General features: G+C 35.1%; 1 protein-coding gene across 1 annotated transcript; it reads left to right on the top strand.

The window, feature by feature from the left end:
- LOC149416784 (uncharacterized) lies at positions 1 to 27854 on the top strand. The gene is made up of 12 exons (XM_089640641.1): positions 1 to 97; positions 297 to 801; positions 5382 to 5675; positions 5768 to 5924; positions 6840 to 6949; positions 9033 to 9229; positions 10509 to 10639; positions 11028 to 11230; positions 12153 to 12302; positions 13197 to 13343; positions 24070 to 24195; positions 24712 to 27854. The coding sequence occupies exons 2-12, from the start codon at positions 316 to 318 to the stop codon at positions 24907 to 24909; spliced, it is 2199 nt and encodes a 732-aa protein (XP_089496767.1). The 5' UTR covers positions 1 to 97; positions 297 to 315; the 3' UTR covers positions 24910 to 27854.

Genomic DNA, 27854 nt, shown 5'->3' with positions numbered 1-27854 from the left:
CGTCGATACATGCTCAAGCCGCTACGCCTGGTGACGGACGGATACACTAAATTTTCATTCATGGCGAATTTTGGTGGACTTTAGGAGTTGTATCCCGGTATGTCAGTATTTATGTTTTGACATTTTGAAATAACATCAGCCGTTCAGTTTTGTTGACAGATTTTACCAGGTACATATTGTATCGACTATACAATAAAATGTTTGACGTGTACCTGTTAACTAAGTGCAACAAGTGAATTCCTTTCAGCGTATACGTACTCGCGAGTGAAGCTGAAATATTTTTTATTGCTTTCTAGTAATCCACAAGAAATCACCATGAGTAAAGTGCGGAAATCGGCCAGATTATCAAATGGCCCCATCAAAGATGAGATGATAATTATAATAAAAAACCGAGAGGATGGCAGACCTGCCGAACCCATAGCCGACTTGAAGACATCTATTATTCAATACATGTGCAATAAATGTAACAAAAAATACACAACAACGTTGGGGCTCAAACGCCACCTGAAGTTTTGTAATGATTCCTCATCTGACATCAGCCTTACGATGCCCGACATCACCGGAAATAATAATGTCGACTTGTTGGAGAATCACAATGATTTTAGTTCTAAGAACTTCAATATAACAGAACCTGCACACAAACAAGTGTATAGTTTGGAATTGAAAATGGCCCCTAAAAATAATAATCCATATGAGTTTGAAGACGAGTTATCTGATGACACCCCTGATGATTATACTATCAACGAGTTGAACCCAGAATTGTGTGGGTGTTGCGGAGAAAGCATTCTTACAGCACACAAGGTATGTTGGTGTTTATTGTTTTATGGCAGTCTCAGATAAGTGTTAAAACATTCCCTAGATTGGTGACTAAAATCGGTATACGGTCAAATATTTATATATCATAGAATAAAATTCTGCAGCAACCACAGACATAAGAATATATAGACTGGAAATTAAAGGTGAGGGGTATGTAGATTTTCACCTAGAAATTTACCTAACCGTCGTACTTTTATTAGGCACAGATTATGGAAATTACACTCCGTTTCAACATAATGACTACAGTTAATATTTCAATTATTTATTTACATCAGGAGAGATGGTGAAAGATGCATTTCGTTCCATTGTAATTCAAAGTTCACAATTTTCCTTATAAAACAATCTTGTGCCGCCATGTTGGATTTTTTCGTTTCAAACTACGCACAATTATTTATAACCCAAACTATAAAACTTGTTTCTACTATCTTGGTACGAAATCACCCTATGGTAGGCAGGAAAACAATTTCTTCTTCTTCATTTCAGCACAACAGTTTTATTTTTATTCAATACAAACACAAATATTAATGACTATCAGCCGCAGCTGAAGTTTACTGGTAGGTACCAGATTAAGGGTCTAATTTCCCTTAATCATTAGTGGAATTCCACTACCTACCACTTCTGATAGACGACTGTCACAGCCTACTCTCAGTTCCCTTAATCAGGGGGGGGTTTAACGAATCTACGCCGCAAAGCGGGCAATTTTTATCAGGTTCGTGCGCGAAATTAAGTTTCATGTAAAATAGCTATAACTTCTGAACTATTGATCAAATTTAAATAAAATTTTCAGCACTTATTCGAAAACTTTTATTATGATCTGGTAACAAATTTTTATATTTTTGGATAAACAATTATGATAATTATGTTTAAATTTTTGAAAAAACTGCGCTTTTGTCGTATTGTCGACATTTTATACATGTTCAACATAATATATATATTTTGTAAAATATAAAACAATAAACACTACCTAATATTGTTTGAAAGTATGAAATCGTTGGAAACAATTCCCTTTATGTAAAGGTACATCATATCATTAAAGGTACATCAGGGTCTGGCACCGAGGACTTGTCAACAAATTGCCTTCTTACGGACTTCCCGCATCCCTGTGTACGTGGATTGCTGACTTTTTAAGGGATAGGTCGATTCAGGCAGTTGCTGACGGTTTCACCTCATCCTCACACTCTATAAATGCTGGCGTCCCACAGGGATCGGTTCTGTCTCCGACTTTGTTTTTGTTGCACATCAATGACCTTTTGACATGTGCACCGATTCATTGTTACGCGGATGACAGTACAGTTCATGATAGCTTTTTGTTTGACAAGCCCCCAAAGGGCACACAAACTCCAACGGCTCGGAGGGCTTTGAAGCAGAGAATGGACGGTTATCTCGAGAGTATTTCCTCCTGGGGTAAAAATAATCTCGTCGAATTTAATGTTTCAAAGACCCAATCCTGTCTGATTACGTCTAAAAGGGATCTAAATGACAATCTAGTCTCCTTCAACGGAAGCAATCTTCCGAACAGGCCTTAATAATAATAATAATAATAATAACATGGAATTTATAAAGCGCAGTTTAGTGTCATTTCACTTCAAGTGCGCTTAACTACTCGTATAACAAACTTTAAAAAAAAAAAAATGGTAATTCAGTATTAATGGTTCTTAAAATTATTCCTACAGTGTGCCTTACCCAATACAAATCTAATATTATAACACTAAATACACTGTTTATACAAAGTGATGACAAAATTTAGAATAACAATAACAGTAGGACAGGACAAAACACGAATATTAAAACTAAAACATAACATAAAACAGGAGGCAGTTTGTGCTCAGAAATGAGAATTTTCTGAGCAGACACTTTAAAAAGGTACAATAAGGAGACAACCGAAACCAAACAATTACCGGAAGTTTTAGAATATGGCTTATTATAAAATATTGAAAAGAAGTTAAAATTTATAAATGGTAAGATTTTTTAAATAATTTTGTTTTTAAAAGGCCTTCCATTGATATGCTTGGTGTAACTATAAGTGACCAGCTCAGGTATGGGGGCTCCATCGAAGCCAGAGTAAAGCTGGCCTCTCAGAAGCTGGGCGTACTGTACAGGGCCCGCAGATACTTTAATAGTACACAACTGCTGACCCTGTACAAATCGCAAGTGCGCCCTACTGTCGAATTTGGCAGCCATCTCTAGTCTGGAGCCCCTAAATACCTGAAAAAAACCCTTGACTCTGTGCAAAAACGGGCGGTCCGTTTGATAGATTCCCCAATCTTAACAAACGGACTGCAATCTTTAGAGCACAGGCGTCAGGTAGGTATGCTGTCCTTGTTCTATCGGTATTACAATGGAAGATGCTCTGAGGAACTAGCGTCATTGATCCCTTCGGCACCGGTGCGTAGTCGGGATACACGCCAAACGCTCGCCCAACATTTGTACACGGTTGACATTTGTCACATGAGAACTGGTCGCTTCTACGATTCGTTCTTAAGTTCAACAGCTCGGCTGTGGAACGAACTGCCGGCCTCTGTGTTTCCTCCCTCCTACAACATGGGACTCTTCAAGACCCATGTTCACTCCTTCCTCTCCACAAAAAGACCCTCCACACAGCATCTCCAAAGATGACATAGGCCCAGAGGGAAATTATTTTCTTCAGGGCCTCCTGTGTGGAGTTAATATAAAAAATAAAAAAAATTACCGTAGTCCATTTTTATTAAATGTTTGTTATGAAAAAATATCTCTTTATTATGAAAACAATATGTAGCAAATGAATTTTCAAGCACAACAAACAAATAACTTTTCAACACACATTACGAATATATCATACAATAATAGGTATTTTGTATGAAATTTTTAAAGTGGAATGTAGGCAGTAACGAAAATAGAGAATGTCTTGAATGAAACAAGAAGAAAAAAAAAAACAGACAAGCGTACAAAGAAAACATAAAAACTCCGACGGTAAACACTACCTTTGGACAAAGACACCATAAATACCACGCTATTAAAGCATTCAACAGTCTTCCACTTGAAACAAAAATTGAGGAAAATAAAAATAAATTCAATCACAAAATAAAAAAATGGATTAAAGAACAAAAAGACAATATTACCAAAATTCTATAATATAAAAGAATAAAACATATACACGCAACACAAAAAAAAAAATATAAAACACGCAACACGCACAAACACATAAATCATTATAAATGCCGATTTACATTCTCTTTTAATATTTTTCTTTTAGTGTGATAATTATATTTTCATTTTTAATCTTTATTTTTAGTTTAAATTTATCTTTATTTTAATGTTGTTTTTCTTTTTTTTTAAATGTATAAATACTTATATTATAAAATGGGGGCCTCAGCACGGGTAAACAACCCAGTGAGGCCAACATTACTGAATTAGAATATGAAATATTGTAAAATAATGTATCAACAATAAAAAAAAAACAATATCACTATAACACTGAAGAAATGTAAAGATTAAAAAAAAAAGTTTATCTTATAGCTATTGTATTGTAGTACACATCTCACGAGAGCTGATGCCTAATTTTTTTACTTCACAGAGTAACCAACATCATACGTTTCTCGTAATATATTGTTACTCTAAGTGTACAACGCTTTTAAGCGTCTCCCGCTATTTACCAACAGTTTGCAAAAGACGCGTTTAAGCTTCTCCCGCAAACTATGTGTTATTTATTTATTTATTTCACGCCTATTAAGGCTTTTACATACATATATATAAAAAATATTTACGAAATTATACATGAAAATAGTGCAGGAAACGACTATTTAAAACAATTGCAGAAAAATAAATATAAAGTCAAAATATCACTGAATTTGATCTACACAGCATGTAGGCACAAAACATAAAAAATCCAAAATATTTTTTTCTGTTTCAGTTGACAAAATTATTATATGTTAGTCAAATTAAATTAAATACCTTTATTATAATAATATTCCACTACTTGATGAAAAAAACTTCAATAGGGTATGCTTATATATTGAAATTGATGTACATACTAAATATATCAACAACATCGTAGTATTTGTTTCCTAGCTGTTGAATCCGTTGCATAGGAGTGTGATATTGGGACGTTGATATAGAATTGCTACAATAATATGGTAGGTATTGTCTTGTATGTCTGTCTTTATGTTGAAACAACGTATAATTTCCATTATCTGCCTAAAAGTGCGACAGCTTGGTAAATTTTTACTGATTTTCAAAAAAATTTGGTAGATTTCCGAAATTTCGGTAGATTTTCCATAAATATCGGTGAATCGGTAGATTTTAGCTGAAATCAGTAGATCTACCAAAATTTTAGTAGGAATGGCATCACTTACCTGTACCCTAGTATTTCGCACTTGTACTTAAAAAAAAACATGTTTGAAGAGATGGCGCTGTTGTTCAAAAAAGCTTTTGTTATTAAATATATCACAGGTGACATATATAATATAGGTATCTAAAAACACACCATGCATATTTGAATGCAACATTGTGTCAAAATTTCAAAGCAATCGAAAAGATTTTGAACAAACGAACATTTACATTTTTCTTTAGAAGATTATTTTTTTCAGGGTACTCTTTTCAAATGCGAACTATGCAACAAGTCCTATAAGCTCGAGAAAACTTTTGAAGAGCACATGAATAAGTACCATTCTTCAGTTGAGGGGGCCATTAAGTGTGACTTGTGCCAACTGTCTTGCATTAATAAGAAGGTGTTCCAAGAGCACTTGCAGTCGCACAGCAACGACCCCCTACGACACTCGTGCGAATACTGCGGAAAGACATTCTCGAGATTGTACAACCTGAGCAGGCACTTGGAGCAAACTGGCTGTGATGGGAGGGAGAAAACTATTCTGCCTTGTGAGGTAACCAAAATTATGTTTACTAGATAAACTTTCATATAAAAGATTCTCAGAGACCTGATTAATTAAGAATATATCTATATCATTTTTTTTAGGTTTGTGGTATGGAATTCTCACGCAAGGACAATCTGAGAGACCACCTCCGGATGCATATTGGGAAAGGGTTTGCTAAGAAGGTATACCAGTGTGAAATCTGCAGCAAGCAATTCAAGGGGAAAACAATGGTAGCCATCCACATGCGCACCCACACTGGTAATACATTATTAATATCAGATACCCTCAGATCACCCTGGTGAAAGAGGTAGATCTGAATAGTCATCCTTCCCCTCACATCTTTCTTCCTTCATCCTCACAACATATCCCAATTGGAAATGCCATAATCCCATGGGCTTAGGGCAGTTGTAGGGTGGGTAATTATTATTTATAATTTTATTATTAACCTTGGACATCATGAGGGGTCACTGAGATACCCCATACATATTTATAGGTTTTGTAGGGATATAAAAATTATCGATAAATACAATAATTTCCCCTCTTGTGCTGTGTAGAGGGTAAGGAAAAGGGTGGGTAGGGATCTGGGGGTCAGTGTGTCCAGGAGTGACGGACATATGAAACCATCCTTCCCACTCAGGTGCAAGGCGATGGCTCGACAGAGTCCCGCTGGAGAAGTCAAAAGGTCTCCCTCAACCAGTTTTTGCCAATCCAGCCCGCCACGCAGTAGGTGGGCAGACGCACCCACCCTCAAGACCTAGACAAACTTCATCCCTTGAGTCCGGGCACACCTGCTAAGTCAACTTAGCAAACCACTTGGGGGTGACCTATGGCAGATGTGATTGTTGTTAACCAATAAATGTTTCCCGGGGCTCTGAACTCTACTCCAATCTTCCAAATAATTATGAAATTCGCCCATTTAAATAAAATTAATTTGTAAAGTCACCTTCTCTCTCTCCATAATTTGAAATGATGTCCTAGATTGGAGAGTGAAAGCCAGAAACATTTGAAAAAATAAGGATAGTAATTTCAGAGTTTTTGGTTACCCCTGTTGGCAATGCGACGGTTAATCCCTCCTCTTTACTACCACAAGTTTGTTTGATGTTTCTGAAGTATACTGCAGGTATATCTTTTTTTGTTTTTTAAGGCTATTGCTTTTTTCCACTCCGGTTTCAGGGGAAACTCCATTTAAGTGCAAGATTTGTCCGAAAGCCTTCAAATCCAAAGGGGCCCTCGACAAACACGAGCACTGCCACACCGGCGAGAAGCCCTTCAAATGTGATCAGGTAACTAAAAATCTTATTTGTATGTTAATTTTATGTTATCAATACTATTAACCTAAAACTCTTTACTAACCATTCCCTTTATTGTCTGCTTTCATCTTCTGGAATAGTTTTTACAAGGAATTGAAATAGGTAAGACCATCACTTATAATCTTTCTACTATCCATTGCCACGCTGTTGGTATATTTTGTGGAAAAAGAAACACATTAATGGAATTTTTTTCCCGTTCAGCTCTGCCCTCGAATTTTATTTTTTCAACAGTTACAACTTCAAACAATCGTCTCCATTAACTGCCGATTCTCAGCCCGTCGATGTTTGATAAAATTTTGATCAGCCTTCAAGCGTAACAGCATGATGGTTGTGCTTTCACTAAGTCCTATACATATTTCCTTTGCCAAGGAGTGTGAAATGAAGCCTTTATTTGTTAATAATACTAATAGGTTTTAAGAATGAATGCATAGACATATGAATATTAGTAGACCTGCCCTAAGTGATTAAAAGCGTATTATCCCCACTCCCCATACCGGTTCCATTGGAGCCGGCTGTGCTCGCGTATGGCCTCAAGTGAAATTTGAAAATGTGACGTCATCATTCTTGTGCGAACTATGGTCGAGGCATCATCGGTTCATTTTACGAAATAACACGGCAAAATGTTGACTTGTGCTATGAAAACTTGTAAAAATAGATGTGAAAAAGAGAATAAACCCAATTGTTGTATTACATTCCATATATAAGCATTATTTTACTTTATTTTAAGCATATTCACATCGTATAATATGAATCAGTTGTTACTATCACATCGAGAAACGTCTGGACGCGAAACACAAAGCTGGTTGGTTGCTGGGAAGTAAATTATGAACATTTATAAAAGTGTCTTAACTAAATACTTAAACGAAATATTCGACTCTGAAAATAGAACCGAATTTTTTTGCCGAATTTGGACTTCGCAAATTTGTTCATAACGTGGCGAGTAATTTGCGCTCCCATGTAAAAATGTCTATTCATTCAAAAGCAGATTTTACTTTTAAGAAGTAAATGGTGATATTATAATGCGAGATGCCTATTTACTGTCAGATTGATTTATTGACGAATCACAGTCAGCTTCACCCCCTTCGTTCTTCAACAGTTGATTTTACCCCTCGCCATTATCTTCTCGTCTATTAATTCTTATGTCTGTGAATGAATGGTATTTTTTACGTAAGTTTATTTAGGAAACGCACAGTTTATGATTACAGGTTAGGAAGAAAGTAGATATTTAAAGTTATTGGTAAAAAATAATGAAAAGAATAGATGAACAATAAAAAATAATCGTTTTGATTTAGGTACATTGTAAGGTTAATTTGTTTTAAAATTTTTAAGGTACAGAGAAAAAAAAGTTTTTATTTTGATTAAAGAAATAAAGTAATTACGTATAAAATCATATTGAGTGATTTGAATATTACTCTTTCATAGAAGCGTTAGCTTGTGTTTGGAAGAGGAGTGCACAGTACAATATTGTAGTTATTTATAAGTAATTAATAATATGATAGGTATTACATGCTGTAGTAAGTACATTACAGTGAGAAAGTAAAAAATAGTTACATTATATGTTTGGTAGATGTGATGACGTGTAAGTAGTTAGAGTAGCTTGATACAGAAAATAGTAATATACTTGATACAGAAAATAGTAATATACTTGATACTGAAAATGGGTGATATGGGTTATTTTTAAGAGTAATTCATGTGAAATTTTTTTATATTTTTTTTATAAGTTTGTCATTAAAATATTTTTTCAATGTTTTCATGTTAAATCAATATATAATAAATGCAGAATAATAATTATGGAATGCACATAGGTCAAGTCATTTTTCCTCACTGTGTATTTGGGATAACTTAAATTAAATTAACTGATTTTTTTCAATAAGAATTACATTTTTGGGCCCTGATTTCTTTTTATGGGGGGTAAGACAACACAAGGGTTATCGTCTTTTCCCTAAAGACAATCAGCATATTATATATCTGTAATAAACCAACCGCCTTCTGTAAGTTTCAATATTATGTATACACATAAATAAATAATACTCAATGAAAGTGACTAAAATCCTAGTGCGAGCGCAGCTTCGGTGCCAAGGAGACCCTGAAGCGCCACACCATGGTGCACATGGAGGAGAAGCCGTACACTTGCCCTGACTGCGGCAAGTCCTTCATACAGATCACACAGATGAAGGCGCATATGTTCCACCACACCGGGGAGTTCGGCTTCAAGTGCAAATACTGCGATCAGACCTTCAACAGGAAACTCAAGTGCGTTAAGTCATCCTTTTTTTTATTTTAGAAAAAAAGTAAATATTCACAAGAGATAAAAATATATTACATTTCATATCAGACATCACTTTTTTTTGTTTACCCAATTTGTAGAGAAATATTCTCAGGTCAAACTGGGGAGCTAGTCTATGTGCTTATATATATATAGATAATAATATGTATAGTTACAAAAATGGAAAAAGAATATTTTCAAAAATACTACAAAATATTGTACAATAAGAAAATTGCATACAATTATAGAAACAGAATATCAACAAAAATCGACAAAAAAACAACCAAAATATAAGCAACAGAATATATCTGAAAATCATTGATAAAAGTAAGTCAATCTTCTCTGTAAAAATAAAATGAAAGTTTTTTTTTTAAACTAAAAATAATTTTTCTCACTTTTTCTCACTTTTTCCTTGTTTTCCTTACAAATCTAATATACAGGGTGTAACACCAGGTACCTAAGGATTTTTGCAGCAATTCTTGAGCATATTTGGAATAAAAAATGTAGATGTCATTTTGCTGTCTGATGATAATTTTTTCAATTAAATAAAAACAAAAAAAAATTCTATCACACGTCGCCACTGATCACACTGCTACGAGTGCGATGCATTCTCTCTCCTCCGATAACTGGCTGCTGGAACCAGACGGAGTGAGTATCATGTGACCCGCTAGACTTTACCCAACTCAGTTGCGACATGCAATGAAATTTTTTTGTTGTTATTTTTAATTGAAAAAAAATGTCAACGGGCATCAAAATGACATATACATTTTTATTCCCAATAAGCTCAGCTGGTTAAAATCCTTTGGGTAGATGCTGTTACACCCTGTACACAACCTAAAAGAATTTCAAGCATTCACAAAACAAAATGTCCAAACCATCTAAGCGTCTCTTTCTTTGTCTTGTTTATTACGTTTACATTATAGTGTTCCATTCTCTCTGGATCTCCACATTAAATGATTTTACCACGTACACGCCTCAGGGATCTGATTTCTACAGCATTTATAATTTTTGTGTTCTCTGTGTTTCGTCTAGTTGTATCCGATTGTATTATTATATTCACTTTGTACATGAACACATTACAATCTCGGTAGAGTTTTAGAGTTGATACAAACTGATTGATGTTCAGCCTACTTTCATCCTTCCTCTGCCAGATCCACGCCTCACTTACATACATCCGTGTTGGTATCAGCATACCATTATGGACTACATATTAGGATAAGGTGCCTGGGTAGTTATATGCAAAATATGGTTTCTTATTAATTTCAGATTGGTCACACATGAGAAGTATGTTCATGAGGGGGCCGCCAAGTTGGAGTGCTCAGTGAAGGGCTGCGAGAAATCCTTCATGAAGAAAGATGACTTGAACCGGCACATGGTTACACACTCTGAAGATAAACGTAATCCATAATATTGAAAAATATTTTATTACATATTTTTATTTCATACAAATAATTTTAAATATAATTTTTTATTTATTTGATAATGTAACGAGGAGCCGCTTATACAAAAGTATTGCCATCATCGATCACCATTACTACTGCAAATCACATTTAATTTACGGTGGTGCCCCGAATTTGTGTCTACCTACACAACAAACGCATTAGTTTCATTGACTCCGCTGTTGACTTTGATAGTCAACATTTGATCGGCGACAGTCTGCAAGCTTCCATGCCATCTCTACCTTTGTTTCTATTACCTATGGACAGGGCCATGCTAATTTATTAAATGCATTGTTATTTTTCTTGTACCTAGAAATTAATTAGATTAATAAAAAATTGTCCTTAGCCTTCATATGCACTAAGTGCAGTAAGGCGTTCAGGACGCGCGCCCTGCTAGCGACGCACTCGGTCACGCATCGGCGGGAGGCGGCGCGCTCCTGCCCGTTGTGTGTTCGCGCCTTCATCCGCTTCGACTGCCTCCTGCGACACCTGCGCTCCCGCCACAAGGAAAAGTACCAGGAGGCGCTGGCAGAGGCTAGGAAAGTCAAGGTATATCATATTTATATTACTTTTAGTTAGAGATATTTAGTATCGCCTTGGTTATACTGAATATCTCTCTATCATAATGCCATTTTATTTAATACAGGGTTTTCCAATAAGAAGTGTTATTTTGATATTCAATCGTAAAAGATCAATGGTTTCGTTGCTTGTGTGGCACGTAGCGCCGTCTTGTTGAAAGTAAACGTTGTCCAGATCAATACCATCCAATTCCGGCCATAAAAAATCATTAATCATCTCTCGATAGCGCAATCCATTCACCGTAACTGTTGCTCCAGCCCCATTTTCGAAAAAGTAAGGTCCAATCACTCTGCCAGACCATAAACCGCACCAAACAGTCACAAGTTGAGGATAGAGAGGCTTTTCAACAATAACTCTTTGGTTTTCCCAGCCCCAGATGCGACAATTTGGCTTGTTGGCGAAGCCACCGAGCTGGAAATGGGCCTCATCACTCAAGATGATTTGCATTTGATTCACTCAAGTGAATTTTAATAATTTCAGTGCGTTGTTGAAGTGTGTATCGTTCCATTTTTATAAATGGCGTAGTTTCTACTTGTCAAATGTCAAAAAATGACAGCTTCAAAAGTAACATCTACCGATATAGCGGGCTATTCAAAATAACACCTCTTATTGGAAAACCTTGTATTAGCACTCCAGTACACCCAAACGTCACGAGCCGCCACTGCATAAAATTAAATTCTAATATACAAAAATTCAGCCTGCTTCTGTTTGTTGTCGCAAAAGTCAAAAAGTAGTTCACCAATATTGCTGAAAAGGTTTGCTCCTATTAGTGCCAGGAGTGTTTAGAGAGTGGTGTGAAAAATCATCGTTTATAATGTAATCCGAATCCAAAGTTTATTATAATTTAATCCAAACTCCACAAGATAGTAATAGTTTTCTTCTTTTCCTTTAGCTCGATGCAATGAAGTCTAAACTGAATAAAGTTGGTGATGCTGAAGCCAGTGCATGCACTTCAGCTTCTGTAACGGCCAACGCGAACAAGTCTGGTGAAATAACTGAAGACATATTGATGCAGGTCACTGACGCTACGGAGAGCATTCAAGTAAGTACCGTGCTTTTCTGCACTAATTATTTTAATTTGATTTATTACTCGCTATTTCAATTTGCCTGCTAAAAATACAGAGTGGCCCGCAATGTGCTGGCTGACACTATTTTCTTAAAAACTTACTTGTTTTTTAAATTGTACCATCTTGCTAAATAATGGGTTTATATATAATCCTATGTAGTTTCCCCGGGATAGCTTGGTAGCTATCCTGGAAAGTAGGGTTACTTTTATTTTGAGAAATGTTTTTTTTTTCTAAGAAATTATAATATACCTAACGAAGAAAAACGAAAATATTCTTTATTTTTATAATACAGCATAATAAGTGTTCTTCACAATAAATAAATACTGTATGTACTTGATATATGACTTGAAAATGAAACATTTTGACATTTGGCACGAAATTTGTGACATGCTTTTTCACAGATAAAAAATCAATGTTTGCAAGTGACGAAATAATAAGCTATAATTAAATTACATTATTTCCTTTCCAAGAAAATAAAATTTATTTTAGTATGCCAGGACAGGCCAGGCATTTTTTAAGTTTCAAAATATCGTAAAATCGAGTGCAGTGAGTTCCTTACAAATCCGCTATGGATTCGCTGGCATGAAGGTTACTCAAGGGTTGAAGAATACAATATACTATGTATCTCTTTGGACAAAATTCGATTGAAGCTAGTTATATAATTGACTAAGTTTAGCGATGTCCTGTTTTGGACTCGATCCCGTCTAGATGGTAGCCATGTTTGATAGTATGTTTTCATTCTTGCCAGAGTGCATGAGCGTTGCGACTTTTGCAAGCAGTCAAGTCGGAGTAATCAACATTAAGCCAAGTCTACTGTTCACAGAACTACTTGTTTGGTTGGTACGTACAATATTAAATTTCTTTCACAGATTGGCACACTAAAATCTAAGCTAAAAAGCCAGAGCTGTAAGATAGCTGTAAAAGATATTTCCTCAATGATTTCCTGTGATGACAGCTCCATGGACCGCTCTCTCGACACACTGCAGAAGATTGCCGAGTCTTCTGAGGAAGTTGAGGTGAGTTTCTTTGGCGACTGGATAAAATAGAACATTGTAAAACAGAACATGATAGAATAGGTTTGGTTGTTTAAAAAAAATATTTATGACTTTTCTTCAATGTTCTATTTTGTCATGAAACCAGTTTTTATTTAACCCCCGGTATGTACTCAATTCGAATTCGGGATTTTTTTTAACCATTAACTGAAGACGTGGGTAACAGTAGAACCTCGTTAATTCGAAATCCACTGGACATCAAATTTCGAATTAACGAATTCCCACGTAATTCGAAATTTAAAAAAAAAATATGCGCCGAAAATCGATTTTCTCGGCCGCCTCTTCAAATCCGGGTGGTATTTTAGCTGTAAATTCGTATTAATACCAATTATTTCTTTATTTTCGCGGTCGATTACCGTAGCGGTGTGCCCTTTAAATTCAGATATTCGCAGTAAATTCGTAAAAATGCTATATATTTACGCGTAAACCGAGATTTCGCTGCCGATTTCGGTCGCGGCCTACCCTTTAAATTGAGATATTTGTAAAAATACGATATATTTCCGCGTAAATCGAGATTTCGCGGTAATTTTCCATCGCAGCCGGCCCTTTATTTCAAATATGTGAATTTAAAATCGTAAAAATACGATATATTTCCACGTAAAACCAGAATTCGCGGCCGGCTCTTTAAATTCAGATATTCTAAATAAATTCGCAAAAATACGATATATTTCGGTGTAAATCGAGAATGCGCAGCCGATTTCCGTCGCGGCCGACCCTTTAAATTCAGATATTTGATGTAAATTCGTAAAATATGATATACATACTTCCGCGTAAATCGAATTTTATCAGAGGTTTTTCGTCGCGGCCGGCCTATTAAGTTCAGATATTTGAAGTAAATTCGTAAAAATATGTCATATTTCGGCGTGAATCGAAATTTTTCGGCCGATTTCCGTCGCGCCGTAAAGTAAAGTTAGTAAAAATACTATATACTTCCGCGTAAATTGAAATTTTGCGTCCGATTTCCGTCGCGGCGGGCCCTTTAAAATTCAGATATTCTAAATAAATTCGTAAAAATACGATATATTTACGCGTAAATCGAGATGTCGCGGCCGATTTCCGTCGCAGCGGGCCATTTAAATTAAAATATTCGAAATAAATTTGTAATTATACAATATATTTACCAGTGGCGGCCAGCTAATATGTGCTCCCGAGCGCCGAACAACCAACAAGATTTCCGACATGGCTAATCACAATACGAAACTCGGTTCGGTTATAATATCTCATTCAAAAGGTACCTACTTATTAAGCGCGCTTAACTTGCAGACCGACTTTGACTTGTGCCTATGTTCGTAGCAGTTCGTTTTCGATTGCGATCCAAAATTTAACTGCTTTGTCGCATATTCTGTGGAACAGTCGAAAGCGTGGGTCCATACCATTACATACTATTCTTTGCAAATAATACCATATCAAGAACGGCGTTCGGAGTTTTACCACCACATCAGAAGGAACGGTTTATTCAGTAGAAAGTTAAACTAAAACGCGTATGTTTGATATTATTGTCGATATCGTTGTTTCAATTTACCATCTGCTATTTTTCAGCGAATGTTACGCTTCTTCGATACAAGCATACAGGATAAAACTTGTCATTAAGAGATGAGTGATGGTCAGATTACTTATTATCAGTTCAGTCAGTACTCGCCGTTGCCAGGCATTGTCTCTTGAATTTAAAACTTTTCTTACTCTGAGAAAGTTTTGAAGTTTAATTGCAGGTTATATCAATCTTGTATATCAATTATTAATAAGGCATATCAATTGCATGTTATACTAATTTATGATTACTTTTGTGTTTGTTCAACGTATAAATTAAGAATGAGTTTGAATGTGGAATACATTAAGAATAATAGGTCGAGTTTTGAAAACAAAGTGATAATAAAAAATGCCGGTCCACCTAAAACCTGAACTGATAATAAAATAAGAGTGCAAATCTGGATCGAAGAAGTTTACTCGATCATTTAACAAAACAATGTATAACAAAGCTTGTAGCTCTGTGCATGTGATCAATTGAATAGTTTATTTTGTTTTACGTGTTTAATTTACGATGTTGATTCAGTTTGGACAATCAGCGGTGTTACTGATGTAACTCACCTTTCTGAAAAAATCAAAAAACATAATTCTTATCATTTACATTTACAAAAAGTTTTGAGCTTAAAGGTTTTAGGAAAAGTTGACATCAGAATGCAATTGGATTCAGGCTACCGTGCCTAAGGTAAACACCATAATGAGCTATTTAATAAAAATCGATACAGGTCAAATTTCCCAGAACATGATTTCAATGTGACGCTTAAAACGTATGACTTCCTAAATAAAGTTCAGTACCTAAAAGGTAAACTCTGTGCAATTTACGCCCGCGACGATTTTTCAAAAGCTAACGGCGCTTTATCAATTTTACAACTTTTTTATAGTACTTGTTTATTAGAAGACTTTCCCGAGACTGTAAAATTACTAAAACTTTTGTGCACCATTCGTGACCTTTGGGATGACCTCAGTTGAAAGCTAAAGATGTTTCTCAACGTTAAAAAGAATACAATCTTTTAACACGTTGAGCCAGGACAGACTGAACGCACTATCAGTGTTAAGCATTGATAGAGGTCTTTGCTAAACAAAATGAACAGAGAATAGAACTTCTTTATAAATAGGTATGTACCTTTATTTAATTTATTTTATGACTTAATGTTGTAATCCGGTGAACCCCCACATATTTTGACCACCGGCCGCCACTGATATTTACGCGTAAATCGAAATTTCGCGGCCGACCCTTTAAATTCAGATATTTGGTGTAAACTCGTAAAACTACGACATATATCCACGTAAAACGTATTTTCTCGGCCCTTCGAACTCGGATATTCGAAATAAATTTGAAAAATACAACATTCCAGTGTAAATCGATTCAGATTTACAAAATAATAATACTAATTAGGACGATGTATAACCACGTAAAAATACATTTTTCGTCGTTTTACCGCCACGGCCGACTTTTAGATTCAGATTTACGAAATATTATGATTTATTTTCGCAAAAATCAAATTTTTTCGGATTACAGAATTAAGTTGATACGGAAACTTTGATGGCCGATATTACAGCGCTCTTTCGTCATAAATATATTTCTTGCTCACTTGGACATTCGTAGAACTATCACGATGCTGACATCTACAAGAATTTCTCAAAAAAAAAAAATTATTTCATAAAAAAAGATCCATAATCAAGTGCGCCTCTTCGCGCCTTTGAGTGCTTTAGTTTACAATATTGTCAACAGATGGCGTTAGTACTAGTATGTTATCTGCGCTTGCGCGTGCCGAGTTGATTTGTGGAGTCCTCGCCAACATTCTGTGTTCTGCTGTAAGATTAAATTATTACGAAAAATTCAAATTAATTTGTTCACTTCAGAAATCAATAATTTTTTTTTTGATTTCTTGTGTTTCGTCTACCAAATTTAATTTTACTGTATCCACGAGTGACCATATTGTGCCGATTGCGCATATTTTTTAACGTTTTATTGTGTTACAAAACTGAGCTGTTGACTTTACTATATGCTTTATTAATTTTAATATATTTTGTTATATACATTAGTTATATATTACTAAAGTGCGTGTTATTTTCGTGTTTTATATACTATTTCAAAAATTATTAGGAAACGTTCACAAAAAGTTTTTAGTTTTTTAATTCATTTGATTTTTCGGATAAAAAATGGCCCATAGTTTGGAAGATGATGAAATTGAAAATATATTGAATGTTTTGGATTCTGATTATGAAATGTCCGAAGATGAATTTGAACCTTCGGAACTTTCAGATACAGAAACTCAAGCGAATGAGTCTGTAAGTGAAGAAGTGCTACACTCCTGGGTGTCTGGACCTCATATTCCAATAGTACACGAATTTGATGATTTTCAATCCGGCGTTTCTGAACAATTTAACAAAAATTTAACAGAAAGTGATTTTTTTTTAACATTTTTTGAATCGCTCGATTATGAATGAAATTGTTCGAGAAACAAACGACTACCATACTTTTCTTCTCATTTCAAAGGAATTTGATGCGAACCTACGAATTCATAAGTGGAAGGACACAAGTATTGAAGAAATGTATCTATTTTTTGCAATAACCATGCTTATGACAAGAAACGAACACTTGACTATTGAAGAGTATTGGAGTACAAATATATTTCTAAGTTCCCCTATTTTTGGTCAGATCATGAGTAGAGACCGATATCAATTGTTGTTGCAAAATTTACATTTCTGTGACTCAAATTCACTTCCTATAGATTGTCTTTATAAAATAAGGTTCATTTTAAATCACACCCGAACACTATTTAAGGAGTCTGTGATACCTTATGAAGACCTACGTGTAGATGAAAGTATCACTGTTTTCAAGGGTAGGCTTATTTTTAAGCAATATATTCCATCAAAACGACATCGCTTTGGAATCAAAATGTATGTTTTGTGTGATGTGAAAACTGGATACATTCTAGATTTCATAATTTACTGCGGAGAAGGCACGGAAATTACAGATGAATAAAACTTGGGAATAACCGGCGCTGTTGTTACTACACTCCTAACTGATTATTTTGGCAAAGGGCACAATTGGTACTCAAGTCCAAAGTTATTCAATTTTTTGCATTCGAAAAAAACTAATGCCTGTGGGACGGTAAAAAAGAACCGAAAGGAAATGCCAAAATTTATTAAACTGGAAAAAGGCGAATTTGAGTCAAAAAGCCGCGGTCCCCTTTTAGCATTAAAATGGTGTGATAAAAGGGATGTACATATGCTAACTACCTTGCACGATAACTCATTTAAGGAAACCAGTAAAATAAATCACCAAACTAAACAACCCATTCGCAAGCCCGCCTGTGTCATTGATTACTGACATGATGCTGAGCAGTTTATCCTGTATGAGGAAGACCATAAAATGGTATAAAAAACTATTTTTTCACATACTTGACCTGTATTTATTGAATTCATTTATTTTGTACACCCAAGTGACAGGTATAAAAAAATCTCCAGCAGATTTTCAATTGGCCGTTATTATGCAGCTAGTTGAGGAATATAAACCAGAGATTTCTCAAATACCAGAGCCTATTACATCAGCCCACCTCAACCCGTTTCGGGTTTTGCCTAAATATGCCACTAATTGATTCCATCAACCGACAAAATAAAAAAAACTGCATAGACGATGTCGTGTATGCTGATTGAAAAATAAAAAAATGCAGTTAACGAGATACGTATGTAAAGAATGTGGTGTGTCTTTATGTATCGAACCCAGTTTTAAAGTTTACCATAGTTCCAAAAAAATGTGACCGTCAGATATTCCTCTAAAGTGCTTAAAAAACAATATCTATTAAGTGACATAAAAATTATGTGTTATTTTTAACCCCTCCGACTTTTCGCGAACTTGAAGCTAAGATGTCTTTACCGAAATGTCAATTTCACGAAAACGTTGTGTTATTACCGCCTCACAATCAAAGCTCTATAAATGAAACATTACTGAACGGAGCCGAATAGTAAAAACTGTTTTAGAAAGGTTACAAAATAGGCTTTCAAATTGTTGTATCATAAATAAATATTAACATTTGTAAATATTTAAATTTAGAATGGAAACATGAAAAAATTGTAAAAATGACTCACCTGTAATGTTTTATGTAAAAACGATACTAAAATCACGGATAATGTAAAAAAAAAACACTTATTTCATCGTACAAATGTACAATAAACAATTCTGTCACTTCACTTTTTGACCATTTCATACAAAATATATTTTTAAAAAAATAATTAAACTTGCGAGGCGGGTCGGCACGTCAAACGGCTTTCTTGGCGTCGTTTTACGATTTGGCGGGTAAAATTTGCTTCCACTGAGTAGGTCTTTTTACGGGTTTCTATGGATAACTTTGAATAGAGATGTGAAGCTTCATTCAATACGAATATTCTACTTTTTGTTTTAGGGATGTCACTAGAAGAATAACGGAGTTATGACGATTTTTGTGGAAACACACGCGTTGACGTGTAAACACGCTTATTGTACTTGACTGCTATCGTTATTTTATCGTGTATATCTGCTTACGTTGCTGACCGGTTAAGTGTTGAGTTTTAAAAAAAGTTTTCATAACTAAAAATAATAAGTGATCATGGTGTCCCACTTGTGTCTATCAACGCAGTGGCCTAAGTACACACACGCCGAGTGAATGGCGGGACCACATTCAAAAGATACGGTACGTCTTTGTATGAAATTTTATGTTTTTGTTTTTATAAACATCTAAGAGTGTTGACACACGAGAATTTGTTTTCATATTGTGGAGAATAATCTGTTCTGTCTATATAGTCCAAAAAATCATTTTTTTTTTTTTTTTAATATTAACTCCACACAGGAGGCCCTGAAGAAAATAATTTCCCTCAGGGCCTATGTCATCTTTGGGGATGCTGTGTGGAGGGTCTTTTTGTGGAGAGGAAGTAGTGAACATGGGTCTTGAAGAGTCCCATGTTGTAGGAGGGAGGAAACACAGAGGCCGGCAGTTCGTTCCACAGCCGAGCTGTTGAACTTAAGAACGAATCGTTCAAAAAAAAATGCGCCGAAATCGTTCAAATCATGCCAGAATGCTATAATTTGATATTTAATTGCGTGCATAGGTATTTGAAAATATGTACCGTGTACGGGTAAAGATAAAACGGAGCAAATTAACGCGTTCAAAAGGTTAACTTATATGACAAAAATAATTAAATTTAACAAGCTTTTGTTTTTATTAAAAAAATACATACAAAATTAAAAAACACATTTCTTAATTTTTTGCATTTTTTCTTAGTTTTTTGCATGTATGTGAATAAAAATCATCCAATAAATAAATAAATAATAAAACTAAACACTAGGTCCATAAATCTAAATAAAGAAAATCATGCAGGCCTCTCCATGTAGGTGAATTTTAGCACATGTCATATTGCTGCTATGGTGACATGTCATATTCCTGCCACCCATGCATATGGGCTTCTTACATGACCAACAGGCAAAAGTTTTTGAGTTGATATGGATATACCAATCAATTTTCTTGTCAGTCACAGCAGGTTTGTTATGTACTGCTTCTGGTCGAGGTGGTGGAGGTTTGTCTTGACCAACTCTGTGTTTTAATTGAGATAAAAGGCGTTCCCCAGCCAGCGGTTTCATGAAAAGGGACTTTTCCATAGGTTCCGTGTTTTCGCATGACTGAGAGAATATATGTGTTTATTCCACATAAAATTACATATTGTTGTTGACTATAAGTCTGTAATTTTCTATGATAGAATCACACTAATACTGACAACCTGCCTCAGAGACAGCGAGTAAATACTTACATTATTACTGACCACCCGCCTACCAGACAGGTCGCTTTGCATACGACGAACACTGCAACTGTGCCGATGACGCAATGCACACTGATCGGTAGAGCAAGAGATGCTAGGAAGGTACTTGGATCAAGGCTGCCCAACCTTTTTAACGGTTGGGCGAAATTGACGATTTTGAATCACTGGCGGGCCACTGAAAACCTTGCGGTTCCTATTTCCATGAGGGGGGGGGGTTGTTAGAGAATTTCTATAAAACATAATTCCCCACAAGACAAATTCAAAATGAGTGCTCCCACAAAATATTTAAAATCCATGGGGGGGGGGGGGGGGGTTGTTACGGAACTTCGCTGAGAAAAATATCCGCGCACCCAAAAACATCATATGTGATTCCCCACACAAAATTTTTCGAATTCCATGGGGGGGGGGGGGGGGTGGCTACAAGATTCTATTTCGGACGCAAAAAATATTATATCAAAAACCGGTGCATTTTTGTTTAAAAGTAAGTTCAACAGGTTAGATTTTTCGTCGCTGACAACAGCCAGACAAACAAAGACAAAGACAAACAGTGACAGACAAAGCCTTCGTTGGCAACACTGGTGACCGCGCGCAAGCTGCATTGTTTGTTTTACCGCGGGCCCGCGACACTTTTTCAAATTGGCGGATTGGCGGGTTTTTTGAAAATGGTTCACGCGGGCCAATTATAATTCGTTCGCGGGCCACAATGTGGCCCGCGGGCCTGGGGTTGGGCAGCCTTGACTTGGATGGATGGAATGGTAGGACAGAAGGAGAGGGAAATATAGGATTAAATGTATGTGTGCCGTCTAACAGACGCCCACATCAGCAATTAAAGGTTAAGAAAGACAAACATTCCCAGGTTATGAATAACCCAACAATATTTAAAAACTTCTGTATCGTCACACTGAGTAGAAGTTTTGCTTGTGTCGTGATGGAGGACTTAGTAGACAGCAGAGGAATCATACATAAAGATAGCAGACAGTAAAAATGTGCGGGAAGAAAAATGAAGGCAATGTCGGTAGTTCGTATTCGATGTATGATACGGTTAAATATGACCTAAGGAGATAGGTCCCATTAGCTCAGTTGGTAGAGCAGTTTCCCGGCAAGGTAAGGGTCCCGGGTTCGAGTCCTAGATGTAACCGTATCTTTTTCTGATTTTTCTGTATGAAATATTCGTTTAGGAATCGCTAATATTGTCTTCAATAATTGACTATTTTATTCATCGAGGGATGAGGAATGTCGATGTTATTAATTGATAATCACTCCAAAATAGTCTGGTAAGGAATTTTAAAAGTTTCAATGTCAGGACAGTTTGTTTTCAATGATTAGTTAGTCGTAATTTCAAGAAGAGTGACTGACTCCAGCAAAACAAATAATATTTAAAATTAGTATCCTGAGGTGGGGAACTTAATCAAAAATCAACCCCAAATAAACTGCTGTCGTTGACATTTTGAAAGCTCGCGATGACAGTAGAAGTAGAGATGGGTCAATTGATCGTTTTACACAACTCGGGTCTCTCGTGACCCACCAGCGTCGTGAGCAGGTCGTGAAAACCAGCTCTTTCACTTTTGTTTGACTTAGGTAGTTAGTGGGTACTGTATGTGTTGTTACAAATGTGAAATTCTGTAGACCGGGCGTCTCAATTCTCATTATCGTAATGCACAAATAGAGATGGTTAATCTGAAACTGAAATGAATTGTCACTGCCGTTTCAGTTTTAAGTTGCCGGAGTTACGTGCACATGGATTATTATGATTGCTATGTTCAATATAAATATTGTTTGCATGATTTTTGTTTAATTTTAGTGTTTCATCATTTTTACTGTTAGGTTACATGATTTTCTATGAAAGTTATATTTATACTTTGTTTGCAGTGTTCGCATATTAGTGTGAACATCTTCATCATATTACGGAAAAACAATGCGCATACATAATACAAGAAGATTCAAAAGAATTAATGAATCAAATATTACAAAGTATCAGAAGAGAAGACATGAATATAGTAGTTATAAATATAAAAGAATACAATGGAACGGTTAATGAGAAACACCACTATTATTATTAACGTTTTTCCCCAAGTAAATAAATATATTAATTTTAAGAGAGTAATTACACTAATAACAACTGCCCTAGACTCCTAGCGACTTATTTTAAATTCCACAATACCTGGAAAGTAATGGTGCAGACGGCAGACACCAAAATAAAACACCATGAAGCAGTAGCTAGGTATAGAGGACACATCAATTTAATATTATGTTTGTTTTTTCAAAAGTAAAACATTTTAAATTTACCTACATTCTCGAGCAAATAACAAATAATTTTAAATTGATTGTTGCTAAACATATCATAGTAAACTAATATTAGAAATTCCAAATTCATTGCAAAATCAACAAAAAATACAATAACAGAAAGCTGCAAACATTTCCACTATTCAAAAATAAAATTTTCAGTCTTAATTTATTTTATAGTTAAATTATTTCAATTGTTAAAATAATATAAACATTTCCTTAAACACTTAAGTACATAGATTTTTTGCAATGTTATTTTAAAGTAAGAATGAACTTATTTTAATTGTTGTATTACGATTTAAAAACGTCGATCGCCTTGCTACACCGGCACCAGGCATCTGGGTCGCAAGAATAGATCACGAGAGTATGTCGCAAAAGTAGGTCTTGAGACCCGGGTGCTATTTATGTGCACTCGCCTCGCCGCTCTGGCGCCTGGCAACCGGGTCGTGAAAGTAGGTCATGAGAGTGGGTCGTGAGACCCGGGTGTTTGCAACCTATGCGCGTTCGCCTCGCCACTCCGGCAACTGGATCGTGAGAGTAGATAGTAAGAGTGGCCGCGAGATTAAAGTTGGGATAGTAGGTCGCGAGACCTGGGCGCTGACTAAAAAATAACCCGCTCAATTCACGATCGACTAGAAGCATAGATATACCACTCACATAGGCAGTAGTTTAGTTTTACAAAGACAAATGAAACACGTTCCTCTATTAAAATCATATACAATACGTGTAATATTGGTGATATCTAGACTTACGACCTGTACACGGATTATGTCAAGCCTCGCTAAGCTCATCATTCCAACCAAGCCTAGCTTAAAATCAACTGATATACCAACAACATCTGTCTCACTTCTAAACTTAATGCACACAATGTCCTTGCACTCATTTTATGCATACTGTAATAGAATTGTGTTAGGCCAGAGACACATTTCTTTTTCCATGAATGTGATCATTGACCGTTGCTTGATTGCGTTGATTCCGATTGATTCCGATTGACCGATATGTCAGATCCAACTCTCTGGTCGTCATGATGATTGTACGTCTTGTTAATATTGAAAATTGTTTATAAATAAGCCAATATAATTGTTTCCAGGTGGAAATAGTTGATATTCCCCTATCAGAAGAGTATTTGGCATCCAGTGTCCAGGAGTTATTGGACCTGCTGATCGACAAAGAAAACTTTGAAACATTCAACTGGTCCAACCAAACAGTTGATGAAGTAAGTAAACATTTACACAATATGGACCTTACTAATAAATGTGTTTTAAATTTTACACAACTGATAAACCACCATTAATGTATGGTAAATGGTTGTTTATCAGTTGTGTAAAATTTTTATAAAAATATGTTTATTATTAAGGGGATATGTATATTTCTCTTACTCACTTAATTTAAAACATCACGCAGTATTACTATGTAATTACCAGTAATACAAACATTTTCTTAGCATGTCATCATGGAAAAAGAAACGAGGGAGATGTAAGCGCGGGCACCAAAGTGTCGCCAAAATCGTTTACCCATACTTCTACAAATTCCATCCACACACAGCGGCACCCTGTCTTTGTTTCTACCTACAAGCCAAAGTAAAACTTTCATTGGCTCTGTCGCTTAGATAGTCTATGCAGTTTTGTCATACCTCGGTAACAGTCGGCAAACTTCCATGCCATATCTCCCTTTCTTTCTATTATTTATGTAAGTCATTCGGCAAGTTGTATTTCATTATATGTTTGTTTAGATTCTGGAGGGTTTGATAACCAAATGTGGTCATATCCCGGCCGCCGCTGAGATTAAAGACCGCCCCCAGAGGCTCCGGGAGAACGCCAAGCTTCTCTTGACCGTGGTCATTGACGACAGCGCCATGAAACTCCTCTTCGAGACACAAACCGTGGACGAGGTCATCCTCAATGTGCTGAGACTGGGAAGAACCACTTAATTTCATTATCTTGTCATCCTTTTCTTTTGCCTCACAACATTTCCTAAATTGGAGATGCCATAGTGCCACTAGTGCCGGGCAGTTGGAACTCTTGTGCGGTTCTCATATAATCATTTGATAATCATAGGAAGGAAGCCTTTACCAGCAAAAAATCACTGCTAACTTTAGCACATGATGCTTGAATTAACCCTACAAAAATGAATCAAGTGTCAAAATTCAGGGATTTTATTGTTTTCAAATAATATTATGATTTTATTATCCAAATAATATTATGATTTTACGCAAATAATATTATGATTTTACTATCCAAATAATATTATGTTTGTTTTATTTATTTATTTTTTTTTTTGTTTTTTATTTTTTTGTTTTTTTTTTTTAAATATTATTTGTTGATATTTTTCTACCGAATGTGTATATTTTAACACAGCTTTTGTGATCTACAATATAAGGTATTTACGATAAAATGCGTTGAGCTCTGGAGATTTTCGTACATTAGGTTTTGAATTCACCCGCGCTCATTACAAAAAAATCATACTGAAAGAAAACAGATAAACTGTTCACTGTCTTTTAAAGCCAATTAAATTACCCACATTTCGTAATTTAAGTTTATAGGTTTTATAAAAAAATAAATAAATCATTAAATTCACAAACGCATGAAATTCAACTGATTGTTATCAAAATGGTTTAGAATGTTACTTATGTCAGGAAATTTTGCGAACATGTATTTAAAGTTCAATATAACTAAACACAAGGTTTAAAAAGATATATTCATGCACTTATAATGTGCTATACGAACAACCCCAATCTTCATAATCTTGTAGATCACAGTTACTCGACAAGACTAAGATCGTATAATGGGTTAAGCAGCAACGCAGTACGGATAAAATAGACCTCAATAAAAAAAAAATTACCGTCTGGCTGATAGAAGGTGGCAGAACGGAACCGGAAAGCTTCCTGAATTTTAATCATTGTCTGACTGAAGAAAGACACTTAAGGCGTCTTAACCAGCGGACGAGAATTCAAAAGACGGGCTCGCGATCGGACGTTTTTTTAGAACGAGACAGAAATACCCAATTCATTCCACTGCAAGCCGTACATCCGCGCGGCTGACGAAAACTACAGCATGGTTCCGATGAAATAACAATTATTGTTGTTGAATTCTCGGTTGTAGCTTTCTTCCTAATAAGTAGTTACATACATATTTGTAAATTATACGTCGGAGTGCGTAAACATAAATAAATACAAATGCACTGCGTTGACATGGTAGATATAAAATATGTAGGTATATGAATATACATTTATAATTTTTTTTAAATATTTGTTTAATTTGTTTTTTTTTTTAATTTATTTTACATAGATTTCACTGTCATTTATTAGCGTTACGGTGTAACAGAAAAATATCATGTAGAATTGCAGAACACAAGGTGGATGTCACTAATAAACGCTTAACTTCATCCATAGTGCAACATGTCCTTAATGAAGGTCATAAAATGGACTTTAATAGTACCACAACAATAGCTAGCATATACAATGAGCCAAAAAGAATTTACCGCGAAGCAATTGAAATTCATAAACATAAAAATAATATGAATACCAGAAATGACTCAATTAGAATTCCCAACACCTGGAAAGTTATAATTGACCAAAATAACCCAAAACCGGCATTTCCAAAATTCTCAGAAACACTTCCAACAAGTTCAAAGCAACCCAATCAGGTCGCTACACGCATACTGCTTGATATTGCCAACCCCGCCCCCACCCCCTCTACCGTCAAATCACTATCAACACGCATACTTCATCCTAGTATCTTCTTGTATCTTGACTTCTGGACCGAACAGACACGCGAAAGCGTTCAGTTTGAGACGAAATTCAGGACATAAGGCCTCTGAAGATGGACAGTGAGATCTGTCCGAAACGTCATAAATTAAAAAGTCCTTTTAAGGACTACTTTACGCGGGTAAACTGAGAACATTATTCTACATTTATTATTGTTTTTATATTTTCTTATTTATGTTACCACCATAATACGGGCATTTGCCTAGTTTGGGGTATTAATAATTAAATAAATAAATTTATGATAACATTACCCATCACTATTTAAGTTTTTTTTAAAATTTCATGCACTTAAGAAAACCGGCGAAAATCGCTTGTTCGTTTTTCACTTGACAAAATAATTTTTCAATCACAATTTATCCAACTAAAAATTATCCTAGAATAATAATAAAAATTGTATCTATTTCTATGTTATGAATTGCTCATACTAAATTAATAATAAAAAAATACATATGTTATGATATTACACCTCTTATTTAACGTGAATTTAGAAACTGCATTGAAAAATAATACTTATTTTTAATTTTAGGACTTTGTTATAACTTTAAATAAACAGTGAATTCAATAACAAATAAATTTATATACAATTTATAACAGAATTTGTGTAAAATAAACATTCACGGGACTTTTTAAACATGTTTATAATTAATGTATTGTAGAGAAATGAGAGACATCTGTTGAAAAACGATGAAATGTCTAAATGTTTATACTTTTTAAATTTTTTTCTGTAGCATGTAGCAATTATTGATAAGATTTTAAAGATTATAATTTCAGGTATTTACAATTTATTAAAATTATTTTTTATAAGCATGTTAATGATATAAATAGTTTTATATATTGGATTAGTGGTACCTATAACAATAAACTCGCGGACCTAACCATTCATTTTACAAATGGGACTATCAGGCTGATAGTGTTGGTATTTGTTTTTTAATTCTTAGTTTTAATTTTAATAAAAATGCGTAATATTGTAAATGCAATATTTGTATAAAAATTCTTTCACTTTGTGGTGCAAGCATGCTTTTGAATTTGATTTACATTTTAATTATGTCACATGAAATAAAAAAAATGTTGATAGATCATTAGTAAAAAGGAAACCCTTAGCAGGTCTG

Source organism: Hesperophylax consimilis, chromosome 16 (genome assembly GCF_061612785.1).
Source record: "Hesperophylax consimilis isolate HC1 chromosome 16, BYU_Hcon_1.0, whole genome shotgun sequence".
NCBI lineage: Eukaryota > Metazoa > Arthropoda > Insecta > Trichoptera > Limnephilidae > Hesperophylax > Hesperophylax consimilis.
Note: the sequence above shows the minus strand (reverse complement) of the source record. Positions and strands in the feature narration are given on the sequence as shown.